This window comes from Paralichthys olivaceus, chromosome 15 (assembly GCF_024713975.1).
Source record: "Paralichthys olivaceus isolate ysfri-2021 chromosome 15, ASM2471397v2, whole genome shotgun sequence".
Lineage (NCBI taxonomy): Eukaryota > Metazoa > Chordata > Actinopteri > Pleuronectiformes > Paralichthyidae > Paralichthys > Paralichthys olivaceus.
The window spans coordinates 21,191,172-21,213,924 of record NC_091107.1 but is presented as its reverse complement, the minus strand read 5'-3'; the positions used below and the strand labels follow the sequence as shown (position 1 = coordinate 21,213,924).

The following is a 22,753-nucleotide window of genomic DNA, read 5'->3' as shown; positions in this document are numbered from 1 at the left end:
TTAAGGTGACCGGGCCTTTCTGTCAGGACGCCCATTCTTTGGATCAAACTCCCTGAGGAGATCCATCTGGCATCTCCATATCCTATTTTAAATCACTCTTAAAGACATTTTTCTGATCTTACTTTTGATCAATTTATAATGTTTTATTAGACCTTGTTTTTTTACTCTTCTCTAATATGTAGCATCTTTGTATTTGTGCCCTACAGTTGTGTGATCTCCAAATTATTTACAATTATTTCTTCATTTTTCATTTTTAAGCCCCTTGTAACTGTGTTTTGAAAGGTGCTTTATAAACACAGTTTTGGCAGTGACAATTATCATGATAATATGCAGCATATTATTGTTTGTACTGTTGTGGTGAGTGATCATCACACAATCTAACCAGCATATCCACTATCCAGTAATAATATGATGAGCATTCGTTGATGAGGTGTGTGTTCAGGTTCAGAATCTGATTTCACTGATCAAGCTGAGTAGATCAACTCACAGCAAATCTGTGGATCAGGAGTTAGGATCCATTTGACCTGAATGTAGCCTTCAAGAAAAATGTTCCCTCTGCATATAAATCCCACATTTGTGAGGATTAGAGGAGAACACCATCTATGGCTTTTCTGTACACTGCGCCCCGGCCACGGGCCACAGTGTGACAGGACGGACACTGGCCTAGTTTTAACAGTTTGCCTGTGTGCCATAACCAGAGACAAAAAGAGCACACATACACACACACACACACACACACACACATTTTAGCTCACTGGAGTTGGTAATCTCCTTGGATTCACTTACTGTGGGTTTTACTTTGCTGAAAATGTGAACATGCTGTGTAAAATGCCTCCTTATACCAGAATATGTACAGAAATGTGTTAACATCAAAAACAGAAATGTAAATTTCCATCCACATACAGAATTCCTATACATGTGCTTTTCAAGTCTGTATTTCTGCTGACATCTAGTGGTGTCACTATGTCAAAACAGACAAAGTTAAAATGTTGCCACATGATATCATTTCTTTTTGTGACCAAATACGAATACAATATATTATTATTATTATAATATATGATATCAAATTTAATGTGAAATTTTACTAAGTTCTGTTGTGAAATATACAAAACTACAAAGTCCCATTAAGTCTCTCAGCAAATACGCTGCAGTCAGAGCTTTCTGGTAATAATAATAATTTAGCATCTTTAATTGAATCTCAAACAATGTACTTGATTTAAAAAGGAAGTGCAGTCCACTCTAAGTGCTTTACCTGTCAATAAAATCAAAGCATATTAATAAATCATACATGCATCTCAAATGGTAAGGCCAATCAATATTGTAACTATGAAACTGTTATGCCACGAGGAGCAGCTCAATGTCTAAAGTACATTTTGGGGTTCGATACAGTAGAAGAATTTCTAAAGAGCTCTTTGCAATTTGTCTTTCACTTGACACTGATGAAACTAACTGTGTGGAAAAGCTTAAGCATGAGGCAGAGTACATGTACATTGACACTGAGAAGACTGACAGTTGCTCTTCTCAGTGTGTTGTATTTTCTTAATATCTTTCCCTTTATATTCAGTGAATGTGGTGGAGTTCCTTTATAAGAGTGTTTGAACTAAAACTACTCCGATAAGTGTGTGATAGTAGTTGTGCTGCTGTGTTCTTGGTGAACGTTATGCTAAATCTGAGCTCATATTACCTGAGGACTCCATCAGAGCAGAGGGGATGTGATGTGAAAAAAAATCTGATCGAAACAACTTTACATACATTTTTACAAACAACGTGAAAGGCCTCATCTTGTATTATTGCACTTTAAAGCTATGAACTGTAATTCCAGTATTATCTTGAAATAATATGAATTATTCATGCCACTTGTCCCAAGACTGAACTGGTATGTATTTTACATATAAGATAAAAGGATAAATCTTGCTTATCTTATGCTTAACAGAGGTACTTATACTCTCTGTTTGGAGATACACCCTGTCAAACATTAGTATCTGCACCAAATACCAAGTAAAATACATCCAGTAACCAAAGTAATGGAAGTCTACTCAGGATGTGACACAGGCATTGACAACGTATTACTACTACTTCTGGGATGAAGAGTCATTTTGTTTTTATTTCAAATGATTAAAAAGGTTTAAAATAAATGAATTACGAGATAAGCTGTCACATTATCGCTCATCTTTTCACAGGGTTGTCAATCCTGAAGCCTCCTCCAGTGAAGTGAGGTTTGCTGCTCAGCTGAGGCAGACGTTCCAGCTCCTCCACCTTGGTCTTGGTCCTCAGCTCACTGAGGAGACACAGAGCGAACACTATGAAAAGCCCCGTGCATAACAATCAAGCAGTTTGTTCCCATCCCTGAGTTTTACTATGGAGACTATGTGTAAAAAAACAAAGCAGCAGCTCACCTCTGGAGCTTCTTCTGACAGAGGTACTTCTTCTTGATGTTCGCAAGCTCATTGGCCAATCTCTGGTTCTCATTTTTGTACTCATTCATCTTTGAGTCAAGCATCCTCAGCTCTGCTATCAACACCTGAGAAATCAGAAAAATATATATCACCCACATACGTTTAATTAAACAGTCGCACATAAAAACATACTCTTTGTATTTTGTGTCTCGGTATTTAACAACATGATTTAAATCATGGTGCTCAATGTGCATGGAAAAACATGTGCTTACATTCTAATGAAAGGCTTTATAGGTTAAACCTTCAGTAAAATTACCATCACTGTGTGTGGAGTGGACGTTCACAGAGTAATTATTTTTGATAAGAACAAGTTTTAATGGAAACATAGGATGGAGGAACAGAGGCAGACATACAGTCGCTAACTTGGGAGGGACATGGAAGAGTGGAATACACAGAGATAAACACAAATGAAGAGAGGGATGCTTGGACTGTGCGATGATGGTTAGTAAGGACCTTGAGCTTTGTGGTTCTCTCTCTGAGGAGCCACTGACACTGCTGGAGCTGCTCAACTGCCTCTGGACCAGGGTGTCGAGTCATAATGTGCTTCAGCTCCACGTACAGCTTCTCCTTTTCCTTGGTGGGGAAACAAGAAGAAATAAGAAAAGGAGACAAAGTGTACTTGCCCCCGCTGTGTCTGCAGTCTCTACTAGATTTGTTAACTGCTACTGTCATCTTAAAGTCATGCAGAAATAAATAATTGTTTACAACAAGATTAAATACAACTTAAATAATATACAAAACCATTCTGGTAAAAATGTAATTGAAATGCTCTCCCATCCTAAGGTGGGCTTGTGGTATTTCCGAATACAATCACTGAATAGAGCCAAAGTCAGACATTTTCAAGTGCTATACACAAATATTACACAAAAAATACTGCAATCAATGTTTAGGTCTCCAGTCACAATCTGAAGATGAAGACTAAGCACATATATTCTCTAAAACAATATAGAATAAACCCAGAACTATCATTATTGTCAACAAATACCATGGAGAGGTATTTGAAAATAACCTTCTCACAACCTTACATTGTGTGTGTATCCAAAATCATGAAGATCCATTGATGTCCAGAAACTATTGAACTCACCAGTGAGTTGGACTGTTGGACTGAATAACAAGATACTTTATTTCCTCAACACATAAAAACAATGGTCATTTTCAAAAAAACTCACATCCACCCTCTTGCTGCCCAAAATCCTCATAGGAACAAATATGTATTAATCCACCACTTAAAATAGGCCTGAACAAGGACCACACTATGCTTTATGTCCCTCTGTTTGAAAAACTGTTGTTAAAACTACAGTGATCAGCTGTTTTAAGAAGAAAAAGTAAAAGTATATATTTGTAAATTGAAACACAGTATACAGTTTGTATTGATGATCAAGTCTTGGTTTTGGTCTTTTAAATTAAAAAAGATTTGTAATTTACTAATAGAGGTCATGTTTTACTTTCCTCTGCTTGTTCAAAAATATATTTTTTAAGTACTGAACTAAGTTAACAGGTGTGTACAGAGTGTGTGTGCTTGTGTTTGCACATTGAGGAAGGAGCGTCCACTGTTTACCTGTAGTAGGAGTTCATGTTCCTCAAGCTCTTGTGTCTTGGAAATAAGCCTCTTCTGTAAGGACTGAATCTTCAGGATGAGCTCATATTTGCCGGGGTCACTGCCCTGCAGGAGAGAGTCGGGGGGTTTACTCTGCTACTCTGTTCATATCACCGTGAGGCAAAGAGGAACCAATGGCACAGGCTAAAGCTGCTATGGCTTTAAACGAACCCACGCAGACACTCAACGAGTCCTTCACCTCCAGTCGCCTCCACCGGTGAATATTTATGGGCTTCAGCTGTTCCTGGAGGACGCTGTTTCTCGTCCTTTCTCTGAGCAGCTCCCTCTGCAGGTGGAACAGCTCTCGCCTGCAACAGAAAAGGTCCATGGTGTTCCACGCAGCAGTTATAGACAGTCATGAAACAACCTCAATGTAAATATCAGGACAAATATCAGCAGAATAACAGGCCAGTAGAAGCTCTTCGATGGTGGTTGTTCCTATCACTTATTTCTCTTGCTTAATCTTTCTTACTCTCGAGCACTATTAATCTACACTTTGTAGGTTAGCTCACTGTTTATCCACCCTGCCCTCTGTGCTCACTGTCCTGCCTCCTCCTGACCAGGCCCTGTTTTACCTCAGGTCCTCAGTGTTGGGTATTGTCTTGTCCAGGATGCTCTTCTTGCGCCGGAGCCTCTTGATCTCCAGGTTGAGCAGACGGATGTCGTCCATGCGCTGGTTGTAGTGGAAGTCGCCCTTGCTGAGGATCGATTGCTGGATCCTGATCTTCTCATACAGCAGGGCACGCTCGTCGTTGCGGCGCAGCAGCTGTTTTCCCAGGCTGTCCCGCTCCCTGATCACCTAGAGAGAAACACCCCATCATCAGACACTGGTCCCTGTGCTGGTCCTTCATCTACCTCCTTCTTCATCTTTACCTGGTCCAGCTGTTTCTTCTGTTGGATTTGCTCAACATCAGCATCGGCGATAATCTTCTGCAGTTTCTGCTGCTCTGCTTTTTGACTATCAACGTGCTGCTTTGTTTCCTCCAGCTGCAGCTTAATCAACTGCAGCTCCCCCTGTAACAGGACACACACATACATGTAATAGATGTTGGTATTGCTCAGGAAGTGCTTGACTTCATTAAGAACCACTGAGACCGACTGTAATACCTTGAGGGACTCGTTATCCTTCTCTAAGCGCTTGTGCTCCTGCTGATCTTTGGCCAGGGCCAGCTCCTTCCCTGTGATCTCGTCTCTCAGCCGGGTGACCTGGTTGTTCATGGTCTTCATCTTCCTCTTGGTCTCTGCAATCTCTTCCTGAAGCAGAGGGAGACATTGGGTGCATTGAAGGTTCCTAACTGAATGAAATGATGCAGTAGTGTTCTAAATGATGCGGAAAGAAGCTTCAATGCTTCCTAACTTGTTTCCTTCAGCACAGGAAACAGCAGACCACGAGAAAATGCTGTTGAAGCAGCAACATTTAAACATTTAAAGCAATGCAACATTGTAGTTGCACCTGGGTAGACCTACATACATTGAAAAAAAGTACAGCTGTTTTATTCTCCTCACATCTAGAACTGATCTAAATCCTATAAAATGACTTTCAACATTTCAGTCCAATAGTGGCTGATTACTAGTTCTCTCCCTGCCTATGCCAACAAGTGCGCAGGTGAAGACACATTCACACACTTACACACACCAACACACCCAAAAAAATCCACACAAATCATGTTTCATTTTTAATAAAACGCAGCATCTACTGCCCTTCTGTTCGTCCTGGGATCCCTCACATGTTGCTCTCTAAGGTTTTATGTTTTTTCCCCTGTTAATCATGTTTTTTGGTTATTTCTTGTTGAGGGTTAAGAACAGAGGATGTTGGCCCTTGTTAAGCCTCATGAGACAAATTGTGATTTGTGAAAACGGGTGACACAAATAAAATTTGAACTAAATCAAATCTCTTTTGTTGTTATATCCTGTGAGTAACTGAAGGTTCTATAAACTGAAAACATCTTTTCTTATGATGTGTCATTCTGTTTTTGACAGGAAACTGTCGGCACACAGTTACATTTATCACTGTATCACATAGTCTGTGAGTATCTTCTGTTGCAAATAAACTTTTTTTTAAATGTCAAATGTAAGTGGAGTTAGATTTTCTCTGCACTGTGGTTCTCCTTTCCAAACTCCTTACAGCCAGTTTTTAAACTGTAGCAAATACATACCATAAACACGAGAGACTACAGGAAATGAAAACTCACTCCAAACATTAATGGATACTGAAAGTCTGCAGCTGACTCACTACTGACTGGATGATGATTTTACAGATCTGAAGATGGTGGCTGACAGGAACACTTCACTCTTACCTGAGCCTCGATTAGGTTTTTGCTGTAGAGGTTCCTTTCAGCCACAACAGACTCCAGCACGTTCTCTTGCTGTTTGAGCTTGCACTCTGCCTCGGTCACCTTCTTCTTCCAATCAAATATCTCCAGCTCTCTCACTTCAACATCAGTCATTTTTTGTTGCACCTGTGGAAGGGGGGAACGTTGCAGATTTTCTAACCATATTGTAAAATGAAAATCAAGACAAATAACGGAATCCGTAAAGCTCTGCTGCATAACTCGCCTTCTGCATGAGGCTGCTGGTCTCATTGATGTAGCGGTCTCGCTCTTTTTCCAGCTGTTGGATGATCTTGCGCTGCTTCTGGGCCTCCTGCCGGTATCCACTGATCTCATGTTCCAGCGTCTTCTTGTCCTGCTCGAGGAGCTTCACAAGGTTCTGCTGTTTGTCAGTCGACTGCGTAGCTTTAATCATGTTCTTTTGATGGAGAAACAAGCACAATCACAAGTTGTGGAGCGTAACATTTCATTCTGGTTTCGAAAATGTCTGAGGGGCATTAACATAAGATTTAGTTGATTTGAGAAAACAGAAACTGTAGTTCACTTCCTTCTCATTATCCACGACTGTAGAAGAGAAAAGAGAGAAATGTGTGATCAGAACAAATACAAGATAAATATACCTTATTTAAGATGTCTCTCTCTCGGATCAGCTCGTCTATGGCTTTCTTGTCAGCCTCGACTTGCTTTCGGGAAGATTCAAGGTCTGTGGAAAGAAAGATGCAGACAGTTTCTATTGATGATCAAAGCTGAAACCTAGCTCTCTTCCAAGAGTTTGCCACAATGTCACTTCAGTCTTTTACCAGATCTTTTCTGTGAAGTTTGAAAAACATTTTACGATTACTTTTACATTTTACTGAGGATAGTGGGGACTATAAATGTGAGAGAAATGGATGGACAGAAACATAAGTATATAGGTATATATATAGATATAGGTATAGGTAAGTAAAAATACATAATCAAATCTGTGATTAGAATATCTTCTTGTTCTCTCAGTTGTTACTGACAGTTGATACATCGTTTCCAATGACAAACTCTGTTATTTTCTCCTCACTGATTCTCTTGATTTTTATTAGAGACTAAATGCCAAATATCTGGATTCTAAACTTACATGATAATGATGACAATACAAACATATTTTTTATATTTAAGCATGTAAATGTACTTTAAGTAGGTACAGTTGAGATGTGTATTTCTCTGTAGAAATTGTTAATCTTTTATGTTGTGTGTACATGTGTACGTGTGTAGACTACTATGTATGTAGTTGTTAGTTTGTGAATTAAACTCATCAGATATGGTTTGATATATATATATTCATATATATGAGTGTGTGTGTGTACTATCTTAAAATACAACAATTGTGAAGCTGTCAAGAAAAATCACAACATAATAAGGTTTGAAACATTTGTTCATACCATTTTTATAAATTGATTATTCTTAGAAATCTAGATTTTTTAAACATTATTAACCTATTGTCTATTTGAACATCAACTTGTGTAGCACTCTTAGTAATCACAATGAAAGTCAGAAGCATGACAGAAAGTTTGAACTCGTCACTGATGAGCTGACAGGGCCATGGACACACTGAGGGTGCACAAGACAAGCTCCCTTACCTTTCTCCAGACCAGCTATCTGAGCTCTCAGTGTCTCCCTCTGCACGTCCACGTCAGCTTTCTGATCCTCCATTTGGTGGAACTTCTTCTGGATGGCTTCTCTCATCTTTGTCTGTTTGGCAATCTCCTGACGCATCTGACTCACCTCCTCCTCTCTCATCTAACAGTTGTGTTACAGTTACACAAACGTAACAGGGAGGAGGAAGGGTGTCAAATAAGGAGGGTGGATAAAATAGTATAGAGTATTCTACTGGGGGCAGCAGTCCACATGTGGTCTGCCCCTATGACCAGAGCCTTCAGGAAACTTATTCCAAATTCTCAAGACAAACATAATCTTATTTTTCTCTTTTATTCTGACTGTTATTTGTTGGAGTATACTCTATATATATATATATATATATATATATATATACATATACATATATAAATATATAAAGTAGACCTTTTTCTGACTTCCTCATTATATATCACTGTAGCGCCCCCTAATGGCTTAATAGGGCAGAAACACAACATCTTAAAAACCAAATAAATATTGTTATGACCTTTTTACCAAACTCTCTGGGGGAACAATCATGCTCTCATATTTCCATGTTGTGTGATTAAACGTCAAAACGAGTTTGGGGTTTTTGGTTTTTGGGTGGGAACATAACTTCTGTTACTTTGTTCCATTCACATTTAAATGCATGCACACAGGCAGATGTAAACACTGCTGACATACTCAACTCATCAGGTATACAGTGTGTGCTCACTTGAGAGGCATCAGTGCATCTCCGTTGCTCAGGTGTGTGTGTGTGTTTGTGTGTTTGTGAGTCAGTTTACAAATGTGTACCTTGAGCTCATTAGCGCTCTGCTGATTTTCCAGCGAGAGATGCTCTTTGACTGATGAGAGCTGCTCACACTCCTGCTGCAGCTTGGTGTTCTTCACCTGTGCCTGCTCCAGCTCCTTGGTAGATCGCTCATTCAGGATCTGCACAGTCACAAGGGGGATTATTGCATTCTGCTGTGCAGTAAGCAAAGTGTATGTCATTACACACACACTGTATGTTACAGTCAACCATCCACAGTCAATGATGCACTGACACGACTGATACAAAGGTGTATCAAGGCTGTTTTGAAGGCTTGATAAACTTAAAAGTAATTCTTTCTGAATATTTGTTCATTTGAATAAATAAAACTGCATAACTCTATTTGCAACTAAGACCACAAATATTATATAAGATGGTTTTGTACGACATAAAGAGAAGGCATCCCACTCCATTGGTCACCTTTATCTCTTTCAGCTGCTGCTCCAGTCTCAGCTGCTCCTCTTTGGCTCTTTGACCTTGTAGATTCAGAGCTTTGATGTCACCTGTCTTCGCCTCCATGTCGACGTGCAGACGCTTCACCTCATTATCCAGCTTTTCCTTCAGCCTCATTTCCCGGGAAATCTCGTTCTGTTGAACCATAAGCTCCTGCTGGAGCTGGGTTTAGACACAGAGAGGAACCATCAGAGATGGATTTGATTTATTTTCTCGGTGTAGATCTTTATTTGCTTCAGCTATACGAATGTTCCACAGAAACCTTTTCATGTACTCAAATGAAAATCCTTCAAATCATAACCACATCCAACTGTGATGTCACAATGTTCTAACTACATCCAACTGTGATGTCACAATGTTCTAACTACATCCAACTGTGATGTCACAATGTTCTAACTACATCCAACTGTGATGTCACAATGTTCTAATTACATCCAACTGTGATGTCACAGTGTGGAAACCTCATCCAGCGGTGATTGTAGTGTTCTAACCACTTTTAACAATGTTCATGTTATGTTTGTTCCTATTCATGTTCCTGGGTTTGCATGTTTCCGATGGTTTTCCTAATGCTTCAGTTTCACTCCTTTGTTCCTGTTTCGTTCCCTTTGTCTTCTTTTAAATCTGGACTTTGAGATTGCCTGCCTGCATTCGCAGTGAAACTGTGAAAAACAGTTTCTAATAATAGTTTTAAAATCAGATTTTTCTTCACACTCTGTTTTCACAAAGTCTGGTGTATTTATGAATAAAGAACTCTGTCTCTACCATTGATTTAAAGAATGACATCAGAAGTCAGTCTGTGTCCTGTCTGAGACCTTCCTCCATACTTACCTGAGACATGTTCTCTACAGCACTCTGTCTCTGGGCCTCTATCTCCTGCTGGGTGACAGTGGCTTTATTTAATTTTTCTCTCAGACCCTCCACAGACATCAGCAGCTGATTCCGCTCCTTTGTCAACTCCTCGTTCATTTGTAGTAGATCACTGAAAAAAAGATTACAGTAGGTTCCATTCACTTTCCCAGTATCCACACAATAAGTTATTGAGAGTGTGGGAAGGATTACACATGGCTCACCTCTGCTCTTGCTGCGTAGAAAAGCCTTTTTGTTCTTCTGTAAGTTTTGTTAGGTCTTCTATGTTGTCTTTTAAATTCCTAATGGTCTCTTTATCTCTCTTCTCTTTTTCATAAGCAGCATTGACCATTTCCCAAGCTTTATCCAGCTCCTTCAGTGGGGGCAAAGTACACTTTTAGTAAATCCTTTAATTTAACTGACATAGTCAGAGAAAACATGATAAAACCTTCATTCAATTCAAATTCAACAATTTTCATGAACATGGATTCAGAATGAATAAATTCAAGCTTTTAAGTACAATGCATTTTGGTCAACCCTCTCGCAGAGAACAGGTTGATTTTGTTTGCTATTATTTCACTAAATTTCTCAGAGTAAAAAATATGAGAAGCTGTTGTACCAAGTGAATGTATGTTTTTAAATAACAGTTGACTATTTTAGACATCAACGTTTTTTAAATCTGTGTATGAGGCTCAGAAAATGTAATACAACATATTTATCTTATAGTTTTAGATTTTATTTGTATTAATATTTAGAAATTCCATAATTACTCAACCAGACAGGTGTTATTTATGTACTATGGCCAGTTTTCTATTAAATATTTAGGATGTTCTGGAATGAAAATGTGTATTCAGGATCCCTATGATTATCGTTTTGATCAAGTCAATCAAGCCTCTGTTTTTTAAAAATTATCTGAAACAAATTAATAAGCCACGCTTCACACTACAGCAGCCTCTCAGGCTGTGGCCATGCAGGCTTACCCTCTTCAGTAAGGCGATAGTTGTCTCATCTTCCTGGGACAGTTTGAGAGCAGCTGTGACTTTAGTTGAGTTGGACACAATCTCAGCGTTCAGCTCCCTGCATTTGGACATCAGCCTCTTCTCATTCTCCCGCGACTTCTTCATAGCCTGGATCAGCTTCTCGTACTCCGCCCTGATCCTGTCCATGCTCTCGTCCCCAACCAGCTCACTGAGAACCATCTGGAACTCATCCAAAGACTCAGAGGAGTCCTCGGCTCCCCGTCCTGTCTCCTGCAGGGACAGCAGAGACACACACTCAGCATGGGAGAGCTGTGAGACAGGGACTCCACTCATATGAACCACATTTCACATGTAGCCCTTTGTTATGTTAAAGTAACCTCATGTTAAAAATAAGTTTGGAAATTAAAGTTTATTTGGACATTTAAGTAAAGGAAACAGCATCAATGAAAACACTTTATGAGCAAATTGAGTGGGAAATGAAGATTGAGCTTTTCGAGTCGTACCCCTTCTTTATATTGTGTCTGCAAAATGTATGTTAAACATAGTTCTTCAAGCTTCTCAGCTACAACACACCACTCAAACAAGTCAAGCTACACATACAATCACAAACAAAGCAACTACACATCCTGTTCCAACATATTTATGTTCAGAAAGTAATTTTTAAACCTGTTTTTTTAATTTATAAAAGTCAAACAGATGCTTTGTACAATTATTCCTTAAATTGACTCCTTTTACTGTGACAGTGACATGTGTTGGTTGTCACTAATCGTTTTTAAATGAGCTTCTTCCCCTCAGCTCATGCTCATGGCTCTCACTTGAAATATTTCTGGATACTGTTGGGTAATAATTTATTTTTTGCTTTGCACATAATTCTATAGTTTGGAAGTCAGTTGATCACTTGAACCTGCAGTGAGCTGATGCTGAACCACAGAGCAGAGAAATAAAATGAACACAAGCTCAATGTCACTTTCCACGAGTTTGAACAGGAGTCAAATTGATGATATTTAATAAGATGAAGATGATGTTAACGCTGTTAACACACAGTTAGGTTGAAATGTAAAGTGTTCACAAAGAGAAGTTACCTCCATCATGCGTGTTGAGCAGCTGGGGCACAGTTATAGTTAAAGTTATAGTTAAAGTTAAAATCCTCTCAGGAAGAACACGGGCTGATCAGGGCTGTTGTCTTCTGTTGCTTAGCAACCGGCGACCTCGCGAGAAGAAGGAGCCTCCGGTGCACAGTGGGTTGCCAGGTCCGCGGACGCGAGCAACTTTCACTGTTGCTCTGTCACTACATGGACGTGGATCCTAATCCAACCCGTTTCAGTGTGAGAACACAATCACATCATAGAACAAGGATCTGCAAACGTTTTCATGGAAGTCCATGGTTTTTCTTCCATAAACCACCTGATATGTTTTGTGGAATATATGCACAAATGGCAACCAAGAACCCCCCCATCATTGATGCAAGGCTTTCTACAAGGAAGTGGAGCAGTGAGCCGGTGGGACAAGAAGCCAGCTAGGAACAATTAGAAATTAGAATATGAAGAATGCACATTTACTTTGTTGCTTATAGAATAGACAGAATCAATGCATGGCAGTCTGGTGTGTTTCCATATATTTATTTATGATCCACATAGCAGATTTATTTGACTTGTATCATTAAATAATCATAAATAAGTAGAAGTAAAATATCATAAATAAGTAAATAATCATCCAGTGGTGTGTTTCCATATATTTATTTATGATCCACATAGCAGATTTATTTGACTTGTATCAGTGCTGCCTCAGACCTCTACACATGCAGTACATTAAATAACCTGTGTTAAAGTAAGGGAGACATAACAACAAGTCAGAGATTGTTTTTCTATGTTTGTTGAACATGTGGTTTCACTTTTACTATTTATTGAACTGACAGTGAGAAGTTTAATTGTCAATTTACTTACACCTAGTTTACAGTTGTGTGTGTCTGTGTGTGAGGAAATTAGAAATCAAGTAATTCTTATATAAAGGCATGTAACCTTCTCCAGTTACAGCACAGATCAATAAAGGCCCTGCTCACATGGTCATATTTGAGGAAGTGTGGTAATAAAGTAATAAAGTTACTTAAACAAGGAGTCAGGAAAACACTAGACCACCTCATTTATATTCTCTTTACAGTGACAAAGATGTTGTAATCATTTTATTTATTGATTGATTGATTTATTAAGAATGAGAACAGTGTAAATATCTATATATATAGTTGATGATGTGTAAGGCCAATCACAGGTCGCTATGTCAGGGCTGAGCTCCTTATTTAACTCCACAGAAGAAAAAAACATTATACAAAAAACTGTTTATTCTATTTTAAAGTTCATCCATAAATTGTGTTGTGTGGATTTGATTTCATCAAATGACCTCTTATTGTTAGTGAGGTAGGTTGCATCAACAGAACTCTTTGTGTGTTTAATAACTCATAATGTATGACTGTGAAGCAGACACCAAAGTCTGTTTTATTTGTAGTAAACTATGTACCCTGTTCAAACCAGCACCGTGAGCTAAATGCTAAGTGCTAATGCTTGGAGTGACAATACCAACTAACATGATGAGGTTTAATATTTGCTGGTTTGCAAATGTGCGTCATGTCAGTCAGTTTGTACAAAGATTGAAAAAAGTGTTTTTTTTGTCTCAGATGATGTTGCAACGTCATGAATCCATGTCATCATTATTTATCCTAACTTTTCTTTTACACCTTATTTTGTCTTATCTCCTGTTGATGGGCATTTAGACCCTTGACCATTGTTTCTGTATGATTTATTACATTTAACACACTTCGCAGTTAGTAATGTTTTGAAATTGATAGTTGTATTTTATTTTCTGCATTTTCCTTCCATCCATTGGTTTCCTATCAGTTCTGTGTAATAATCAATTAGTTGACATTCTGTCACTGTAGCATTATTTGTATGCTGATCTATTCAATATGTACAGAGGAGAGCAGTGAACTCAGCTCTGCATCTTTGCATTAAATGAATAGGACCACTTTGCTCAATAACATGAAAAGTCATGTTAGGAAAATTTAAACATTTTAATAAATAAAAACTGATGTAATATACACCATTATGAATATACAACTACAACAAGCATACCAAGACATTTGAAATACAAAAAACTGACAGTTCAATTTACTTGCTTTAAAAGCCTCAATTTTTAGGAAGAGTGGGGGTGAGCAGGAATTACAGTAGCCATACATTCTTGTGTGAGATTGTGCCAACAAATATAGAAAGCATCATGAGTACTGACTTCTCAGAGATGGCCAACATAAAAAAACTTAATAGTAACATATCTGGGCTAAAGATGTCCATGAAGACATGTTGAGGTACTGAGTTGTCTACACCTGTGACTAACAGTGAACACACGCGTTTGCTGTTTTCCAGAAGGTCAAAATGTCCAAAACCCATTGAAAGTAACATCTGTAACTCAAATTCAAAAGTTCTACACGTCTCAGGAAGACTGAACAATTAAGAGGAGACAATGAGTTCACTTTGTTCTTCTTCCACTTGTATTGCATTTTGTGATTTAAAAAAAAGCATCAATAACATAATCAGCTTCACGTAGCTTGTACATTATTTCCATGTATAGAGTCTGCAGCAAATGTGTTGAACAAGCATCTTCATGAGACAATGTCTAGATGCTTTCTCTGGTCTGCAAACATAGTAACACTGCAGGCGCCGTAAAAAGCGTCATCAGCTTTTGTGTTGGAGTAGGTTGGTTGCAGAGATCCTATTAACTTGTAGGTGGAAGTGGATATTCACTCCCGGCAATACTAGGGAACCTGCAGGGGGCGTTACTATGTTTACTTGACCCGATAGAAAGACTGCAGGATTCAGATTTCTGTGATGAATACGGCATCAAAGGTCATGGTGAGTTTATCTGATCACTCAGCACCGAACACAATATACATACATTAGACTTTGAAGCACTGTGAAGTTCAACCAATATCAAAACTGTAAACTCAATCCCAAGAAAATCATTATAACATGTATTCAAATTAAAATCGGAGTAATTTTCCTTGCTTTAAAAATTTGCCACCCAAAATGTAAGTCCTATCTGATCTGTGTATTCCCTGAAACAATAGCAGTCAAAGCAAACTGTCTGATGCACACGACCGAACCAGGTGACTCACAGCAGCCTACAGTACAGTACAGGATTGTGTAGCTACATTTTGTCTGAAGCAAGGAAATAATCAACTTAAAATGAAAAAAATGAATAAATAAAGCACCACATATGTTATCAAATAGCACCAGTTGTCAGAATGTATGTATTTTTGGCAATGTACAGCACTGAATTGGTGTAACTTTAAGCAGCTGCTGCAACCTTCAACCTCCACTCTCAAGTGCAAAGGCAAGAGAACTCTCATCGCATTAACTTGCACATGCTTCTGTTTCTAACCGAAAACAAACCAAAAGCAAACATTTGAATCCCCTCGTGTCAGTTCAAAGCAGCATCATGAAGCACGGTGTCAGTTACATACATACTGCAAACTTCTCTATCTGCACAGTTTGTAAATTAGATGAATATATATCTATGTCTCTGTGATACACATCGCGAGGGAGCACCATAGTTGGGGGGAAAAAAAAGATTCTCACCATCCTTTCATGCCACAACATGTTGAAAAGGATGAATGTGTGATGGCGATTTACCAAAACAAATCAGTCTCCTGATGAACAAATGTTCAGTGTGATCAGGTGATGGCCCACGTTTATTTAAAAAAGATTACATTTGCTATTCACACCAAATGGAGGTTGCTATAAAAACTAGTTTGCTGTATCCTTCTCTGAGAGTCTGTGAGAAATCGACAGTGAGATATACAGTACAGTGACATCCATTTTGGTGCACCATTCTCTTTTTGTTTTATACACAGCTGAAAACCTTAGACAGACGTTATATTCCTCTACTTTTTGCAAGATTCTGCATTGCTACAGTATAAAGCAACAAATGGATAAAAAATTATAGAATATAGACGTATACATTCTTGAAAACAAGTACAGTTTTATATATATATGTATATATATAGTATATACATATATATATATACTTTCTCCATATTTATTTATTTATTAAACTAATTTCTAGCATTTATAGATTTCCATTACTCACACATACAGTTTACACATTGGTCTGTTACACCATGTTATAATGTGTCACTGAAGCAGACCCTACACTACTCAGTTCTCAATCAATCTTCAATATAGATGATGTGCATCATATTTTCTTCTACAAAAAATATATATGACAAGCTATGCTTATTTGAGATATCATTTACACTGTGTTACTAAACTTTTTTTTTTTTAAATCTCAAATATGTAATGCCTCTTTCTACACTCAGCAGATTTTCTATACAGACAAAAGTTGGTAATTGCGCGATCTCAGCTTTCCTCCATCTTGCTCTCGGGTTTAGTTTAAGTCTCTTTCTGAATGTGTTGTTCTGCGGTGGTTCTCAGTGAAACATGACGTTTCTGAAACGAGCTCTGGTTTTTGTTTGTCATGTAGTTCAGCCTTTAGTTCATGGACGATGCACCTCCCCTGTTCTTTTAAAGGATGTTGGCAATGAAGCTGCACTGAAGGAGTCTTTTAAAGTCTGACAGGTTACAATATAATTGTGTCATTTATTCTTAGTCTTCCTCTTTTTCATGTTTTCACTGCACTATGCAATTGTATCAACATGTCAGCATATTATTGTGAGCGGTCTAACCATGAATTAAAAGACCACAATGTCTACACATCTCACAAATCTAAACAATACGACTCAACTCCACACCACCAGTAATTTGGGCTAAACTTTATATATATATATATATATATATATATATATATATATATATATATAGCTTCTCTATTTATTTTGAAGAAATAAGGATGAAATGGCAGGTTTATATACTTTAAGCTTACAGGACAGAGGCGCATTGCACATTAAGTAAGAAACTAAAACTTTTTCCTTTTGCAGAACGTGTTAGCACCAGACATTCTCCACTGATGTGATGATAAAAAAGCCTGTTCAAAGTGTGAAAAATGTAGATTTTTTCAACAATGTGATGAAAAGTCTCTTAATTTATCTGGAGACACCAAAGCCAGACTCCAGTTCTTCTCAGCTCAAGTGCCAAGTGTGATACAGTACTGAGATTTGTTTTAAATCACAGAAGTAAAGAGCGAATCTACTAGCACCTAGTTAGTAAATCATCTGGAGACAACCCTGCGTGTTTCACTCAAACTATGTAATGGCACAATGTGCTTGTGTGGAGCAGTGTTCTTAGCAACAGTGAGAGTACAGTGGATGGTTCTAATGAATTGGTTGCTGATTATTTTTTCTTGAAAACTAGGTTTTATAGTCATTTTACGACTTACTTTGACGTTTCAGGCGAGCCAAGCTTTTCAATTGGCTTTGCTTTCAAATCTGGGAGTAATTACATCTGTTTTTAAAGCTTTTCTTTCTTCATTTTTTTTAAACACAACAGCTATAGAATGTTGCTCTGGTGGTGTTGATTCCTCCATGTTTGTCAGTGGCATTCAAATGCTCATACCATGCAAATAATATCTTTCAATATACACTATACATACAGTATGTACAGAGACATTTTTCTGTGGCACATTAAGAGGTATACAGTACATCTTTGTTGAGGCTGATCTGAACTCATCTCACCCATGTCTGATGTCTCACCTGTCCAGCTCACACTGTCCTCACCTCACACTCTCAATAAAGCCCACAGTGAGGAAACAAGTGCACAGCCACACAAAGCTACAATTTCCCCCACAGTGATTGAAGGAGCTGTCTTGCAACTTAGAAATGTTAGTATATTCTCTAACTCGGTGTCCGGATGATTTCATGGAACTCTCTCAACGTTCAGCCGAAACGGGATGGAAGAAATGTGCATGTGAATTTCAGTGATTTAGTTCAGTTGATGTATATCTTTTAGACTGAGGTTTCCCCAAAGCATTTTGGAGGTGATGCAGAGACATCCTGTACGTTTCCACTAAAGCATAGTGCTGTGAAGGAGACATCACTCTCAAAGCTGACCTTGAAAGAAAAACTAAATATATGTATTTGATTTCTTTTTTTTTAACTAAAGAAATACAGCATCTAGAAAAAAACAATGAACAAACTGAAATCTCTTTAATTACATACACATTATTGACCAATTTTGAAAATATATGCAATTTTTGAATTTTATAATACATTGACTAATTATATCTCGTTATTTCAGTTAAGAATTGTCTATGAGTTAGGAATTTATTCAACATCTGTAAATTTGTGTTTTTTTTCAATGTAGGATATTTTCTACATGAACTGTATTTTTGTGTTAAACTGGCAGAGTGCATCAATTGTAATTTTGCAGGTAAAGTTAATAAATTGAAAAATGCACAAAGAAATGATAGCAGATATTGGTGAATTATGTTGGTGAATAACAGTATGGGCATTAGAAGCTATGAAAATTCAAAATTGTTGATTTCAAAATCTTTAAGTTTCAGCACTGAAAGGCAGATTCTACTTATCTAATATTGATTCTATCCTCTAACAGCATATCTCTGCCAGGAAATAGTCATTGTTTTAAAAGAATGTGATAGAAAAGCTCTTCTAGTATCAAGAAATATCCCAAGTGGACCAAAGTCACTCAGTCAAATAATATCATTCTAATTAGCAACTGATCCCTTCTGCCATGCGGGTCTTGAAGTACAAAGCCTGTCTTTAAAAAAACAAACCCAGTGCCATCAGTGATTCTGATAACTTCTGAAAGGAAACAATGGCATTCTTCTTCTTTTATCTGACTTTAAAACAGTCCTAACCACGTCTTGATATTAAACAGCAACAAGACAAACTTACTTTATGAACATCAATGCATCAGTGACTGCAGTGTTTCTTTTTTTACTCTGCTATTGGCATTCCATTATGAAGGCCTTTAAAGAGGAGCTCTCAGTTTCTCTTTCACATTTAAACTCATAGTTTTTATAGAGGCAGCAGTGCATCCTCTTCTCTTTGCTTTATGTATGAAAAAAAGACAGATACAGCAATGACATGTTTAAATCTATGTGGCATTTGTAATTTACGTGTGATGAGACGGCTGCTTCACTGATATGCTCTAGTCTTTTATAAAACATGTATGGTTTCACGTGGTTATTCCTTTTTCTTCTTTTCAGGAAAACTAATGAACTGTTGTGTTCACAGCCCTTCAAACACCATGGCATGGACAGAGGTGGGCAGAAGCTCTTAATAATAAAAGGTTGCAGTGGGTTAGGTAGTGGGTTTGCACCTGTGATCTGTGTGCATTTTCATGCCACTTTATTCTCATTGAGATCATTCATGCTGACTTTGTAATCTTTGGAAGCAGACACGGTGGCTTCACTTTAGTAACACTAACTGTATTTAAGAGTTATTTCAATAATATAATGACACAGATGCAATACTTCACCATTACAGCCAGCAAATGTCCCAACCTTGTAGACTTACTAATTCTTCCATCCTTAATAAAGGCACTAGCTTCTTTAATAAAATGGTTGTTTACTTTAACTCCGACAGCAACACTAATGCATCTGTGACGCTGGAGTTGGGTCGACATGCTGGATACGGTTGAGAGTCGGGACACTTTTCTCCAATCATTTATAAATTGCTCTCAGGGGACCTAAGTTTCAGTGTTGGACAGATAAGGTCTGTTTTATTAAATAGATTAAATAAATAAAAAGCAAATCCCCTCTTCACTTGTCCTGCACTTTAAAACTCAAACTACGCGAGGAGCAGGCAAGTATCAGGGCAGAATGTTTGAGACCTCCATACTGCACCTCCTGCAAGCTTGTGGAAATATCTTCAAGCAACCAAATGCAGTCTCGTAGAAAAAAATTAAATTTTAATACCATGTTGGAGGTGTTTGAATCTATAAGAATATTAGAAAAATTCACCAATAATTACATAAAATCTGCACATCACCAAAGCTTTCTGATCATATAAGTGGCTCACGCAACATCTGGGAAAAAATACAGCAACAAAAGCTGAACTGTTGAAACACACTCTCATATTTAATCAGTTGTAAAACTAAGTTCTATAACTGTCTGAGCTGTGGCATGATGAGTAATGTGCGATAAAGCCGAAGTCCTGGCAATTCCTCTACTAATTTGTTTTTAGACCGGTAGTGTCCACGTCTGTGGAAATCACTGGAATCTTTCAAAATAAAGCATCAAGTAAACAAAACTGCTTTTACCCGAAAAGTCTGCAACAAAAACTTTATGTTGCCTTCAGTGCCACATGCTGTACTCTCAGTATTTCAGTATGTTAAATGACAAGTACACAAAACAAACAAAATATAAAAGGCTATGAGTACAAAATGGCCAAAAAGGCAAATGTGCACAAACACACAAATAAAAAAAAAATAATAGAAATAAAAGTTAGACACAACTGAAGCAGTCAACCAACAAAAAGCTTGATTAAGGCCAAACAATTGTTTTTTTTCCGTCTAATACGTTTAAAAAATACTATCATATACTATGGCACAAAATCATATCCTCCAATAAGTATGATTAGTTATTTTCTTTAACTAGACTGGTTTTGGCATGAATTATATATTTCTGAATAGGATTTGGAGCCCTCTAAATGACCTCAAGTAGAAAATCTACTGAAGGAGATGTCAAAGAACAGACTTGACTATTGAAACTGACAAGATTTTGCTCCAGTGCAAAATTTTGAAAATGTTAGATATAAGAAGATGGAGCTGAAGTCTTGTTAAATGGAGCAACTGAATAACTTGAGCTTAAATCAGACTGTTCTCTCCATGTTTTTATTCTTAGTAATATAATCTTGCTAATAAAAAATTACATTTTTTTAAATTTAAGTGTGTGAAATGCAAATGGAAGTTCCTGGAGGAAGTATGTGTGATTCACTGCTGAATGACATCTACTCATTAAGAGGTTACATTTCTGTAGGAAGGTAAAGCGGCTCAGTGTTGTATTTCTGTTTCACGTCTTGATCATTTAAGTTAAGATTTAACGTGATTCTCTTCTGCAAGATAAATAAAGTAATTAAACGCCATGTATGTATGTCTAACAAACTAGAAAACGCACGAGTGGGAAAGTAGAAAATGTTTCTCAAAGAAAAACAAATAGAGAACCATAAGGACTATAGAGATGCAAAAAGCTAGTTTGTTCTGCTGGCTGATCCTGGTGGTTGTGTGGTCTCGTGTCCTGTGCTTTGAGGTATACTTGGTAAGTGAGAAAACCCAGATTGTTTGAGGTGAATTTCTCGGCAGATAAGAGACGTTGCTGGCGGAGAAGATCCGTTGGGAGGTGCTGTAAACAGAGACCTTGAGGGGATTGGCTCAGCACAAGAAACATGACCCAAGCCTGGAGAAGTATTTCAAATTAAAACATTGTAACACTGGAGGTTTAAATGTTTAAATGAAAATAGAGTATTATATTATTATATCGTCTCTTTTTGAATTAATCCTTTGCACTGGAGTAAAACTTTGGAAACTGGCAGCTATCATTTTGATAAGAATTGCTAGTCTAAACACATTTTAAAGGGGAATACCACTTGATTTAGCTCACACAGAACATTCTTGTGTACTCTGCATCCCAGTCAGTCAAATTTAATCCAGACTTTGAACAAGCACTTAAAGTTAAGTTTAATTTGCCACTGCTGCAGTTTTGATTCTTGATCTGATTTATCTGATTTGAAGTCATCACAGATTAGTTAAAATGCTTACACCTGCAGACTGAACTGACAGCGGGTCTGAGTCAGAATATACTGAATAATGACATTTAGTGCTATTCCCCTTTATATATAATAAATTGCAAAGACTTTTTGATCATGTTGTTTGTTTTTTGTTTTTTTCAACTGATCATTAGCTAGTGTTAATTTGGAATGGGGGCGTATTGCATGGTTGTGACCTTGTCCTCAAAGACTTTCAGAGGAGAGTGGCATGGTCTAGGTCTATGTTGTCCATGCTAGCCAAAATAGCCTTCTGGTCCTCCCGAGGTGGGCGGCGGTACAGCAGAGCAGAAAAGCGGGTGTATGGGTCATGGAAGATGGGCCGTTTCCTCTTCTTGCGGAGGTAGAGAGCTTCTTCGGGCTGGAGTACCTGAGAGGTGTAGGCCTGCTGGGTCTGAGAGGTGGAGACACCTGGAGGAGGGGAGATGAATGGCAGGTCACACACGCAGCCCACTAACACGTATGTGATGACAATAAGACGTAAGTATGTATAGTCTTACAAACCTTTTTGTGCTCTGCCTATGCAATGTGAAACCAAAACTAACTGGATAAAATGAGAACAATGTAACAAAGACCTGAACCTTAGTTGGGACTTGAACATGTGAATATGCCCTTTAGATCAGTCAGTGTCCTGAATGGGTCACAGAGCCAACTTTAAATTCATGAGAGAAAACACAGATCAACTTGAACATGACGAGACACCACAGATGTCAAATAAAAAAGGCAATCTACAAATGACCTATCTATCCAGCTCAGCTAGCTCAGTGTGTGTTGCAGAGCAGAATGGCTTAGTGAGTTTGTGGTGAAAGAATATTAAAGTATAGATGCTTAACTCATCTGTATGATGATGCTTGTTTTTGCAGTTGTTACAACAATAGTTGTAAAAACGTCTCATGATGTTATAACAGGAAAA

General features: G+C 37.8%; 2 protein-coding genes across 8 annotated transcripts in view; both read right to left on the bottom strand.

Moving 5' to 3' along the window:
* Positions 1-94: 94 nt before the first annotated feature.
* Positions 95-12,313, bottom strand: cfap58 (cilia and flagella associated protein 58). 2 transcript variants are annotated; one of them, XM_069539750.1, is made up of 18 exons: positions 12,200-12,313; positions 11,118-11,387; positions 10,362-10,510; positions 10,120-10,270; positions 9,259-9,453; positions 8,823-8,960; positions 7,994-8,153; positions 7,004-7,086; positions 6,610-6,801; positions 6,351-6,512; positions 5,161-5,307; positions 4,927-5,067; positions 4,629-4,852; positions 4,229-4,361; positions 4,015-4,119; positions 2,910-3,029; positions 2,397-2,521; positions 95-2,278 (listed from the first exon to the last, which is right to left on the bottom strand). In XM_069539750.1, exons 1-18 carry the CDS (start codon positions 12,206-12,208, stop codon positions 2,167-2,169), a joined length of 2,616 nt encoding a protein of 871 aa, XP_069395851.1. In that variant the 5' UTR covers positions 12,209-12,313; the 3' UTR covers positions 95-2,166. The 2 variants fall into 2 exon arrangements, with proteins under 2 accessions (XP_069395851.1, XP_069395852.1); XM_069539751.1 differs by having other exon boundaries at positions 4,253-4,361.
* Positions 12,314-14,164: 1,851 nt separating this feature from the next.
* Positions 14,165-22,753, bottom strand: part of LOC109628489 (protein turtle homolog B-like) — a 120,322-nt gene continuing 111,733 nt past the window's right edge. For all 6 annotated transcript variants that reach the window (XM_069539956.1, XM_069539950.1, XM_069539952.1 and 3 more), the window contains one exon: positions 14,165-22,251. In XM_069539956.1, coding sequence (XP_069396057.1) covers positions 22,149-22,251 — 103 coding nt within the window. In that variant the 3' untranslated portion in view covers positions 14,165-22,148. The remainder of the gene's footprint in view (positions 22,252-22,753) is intronic.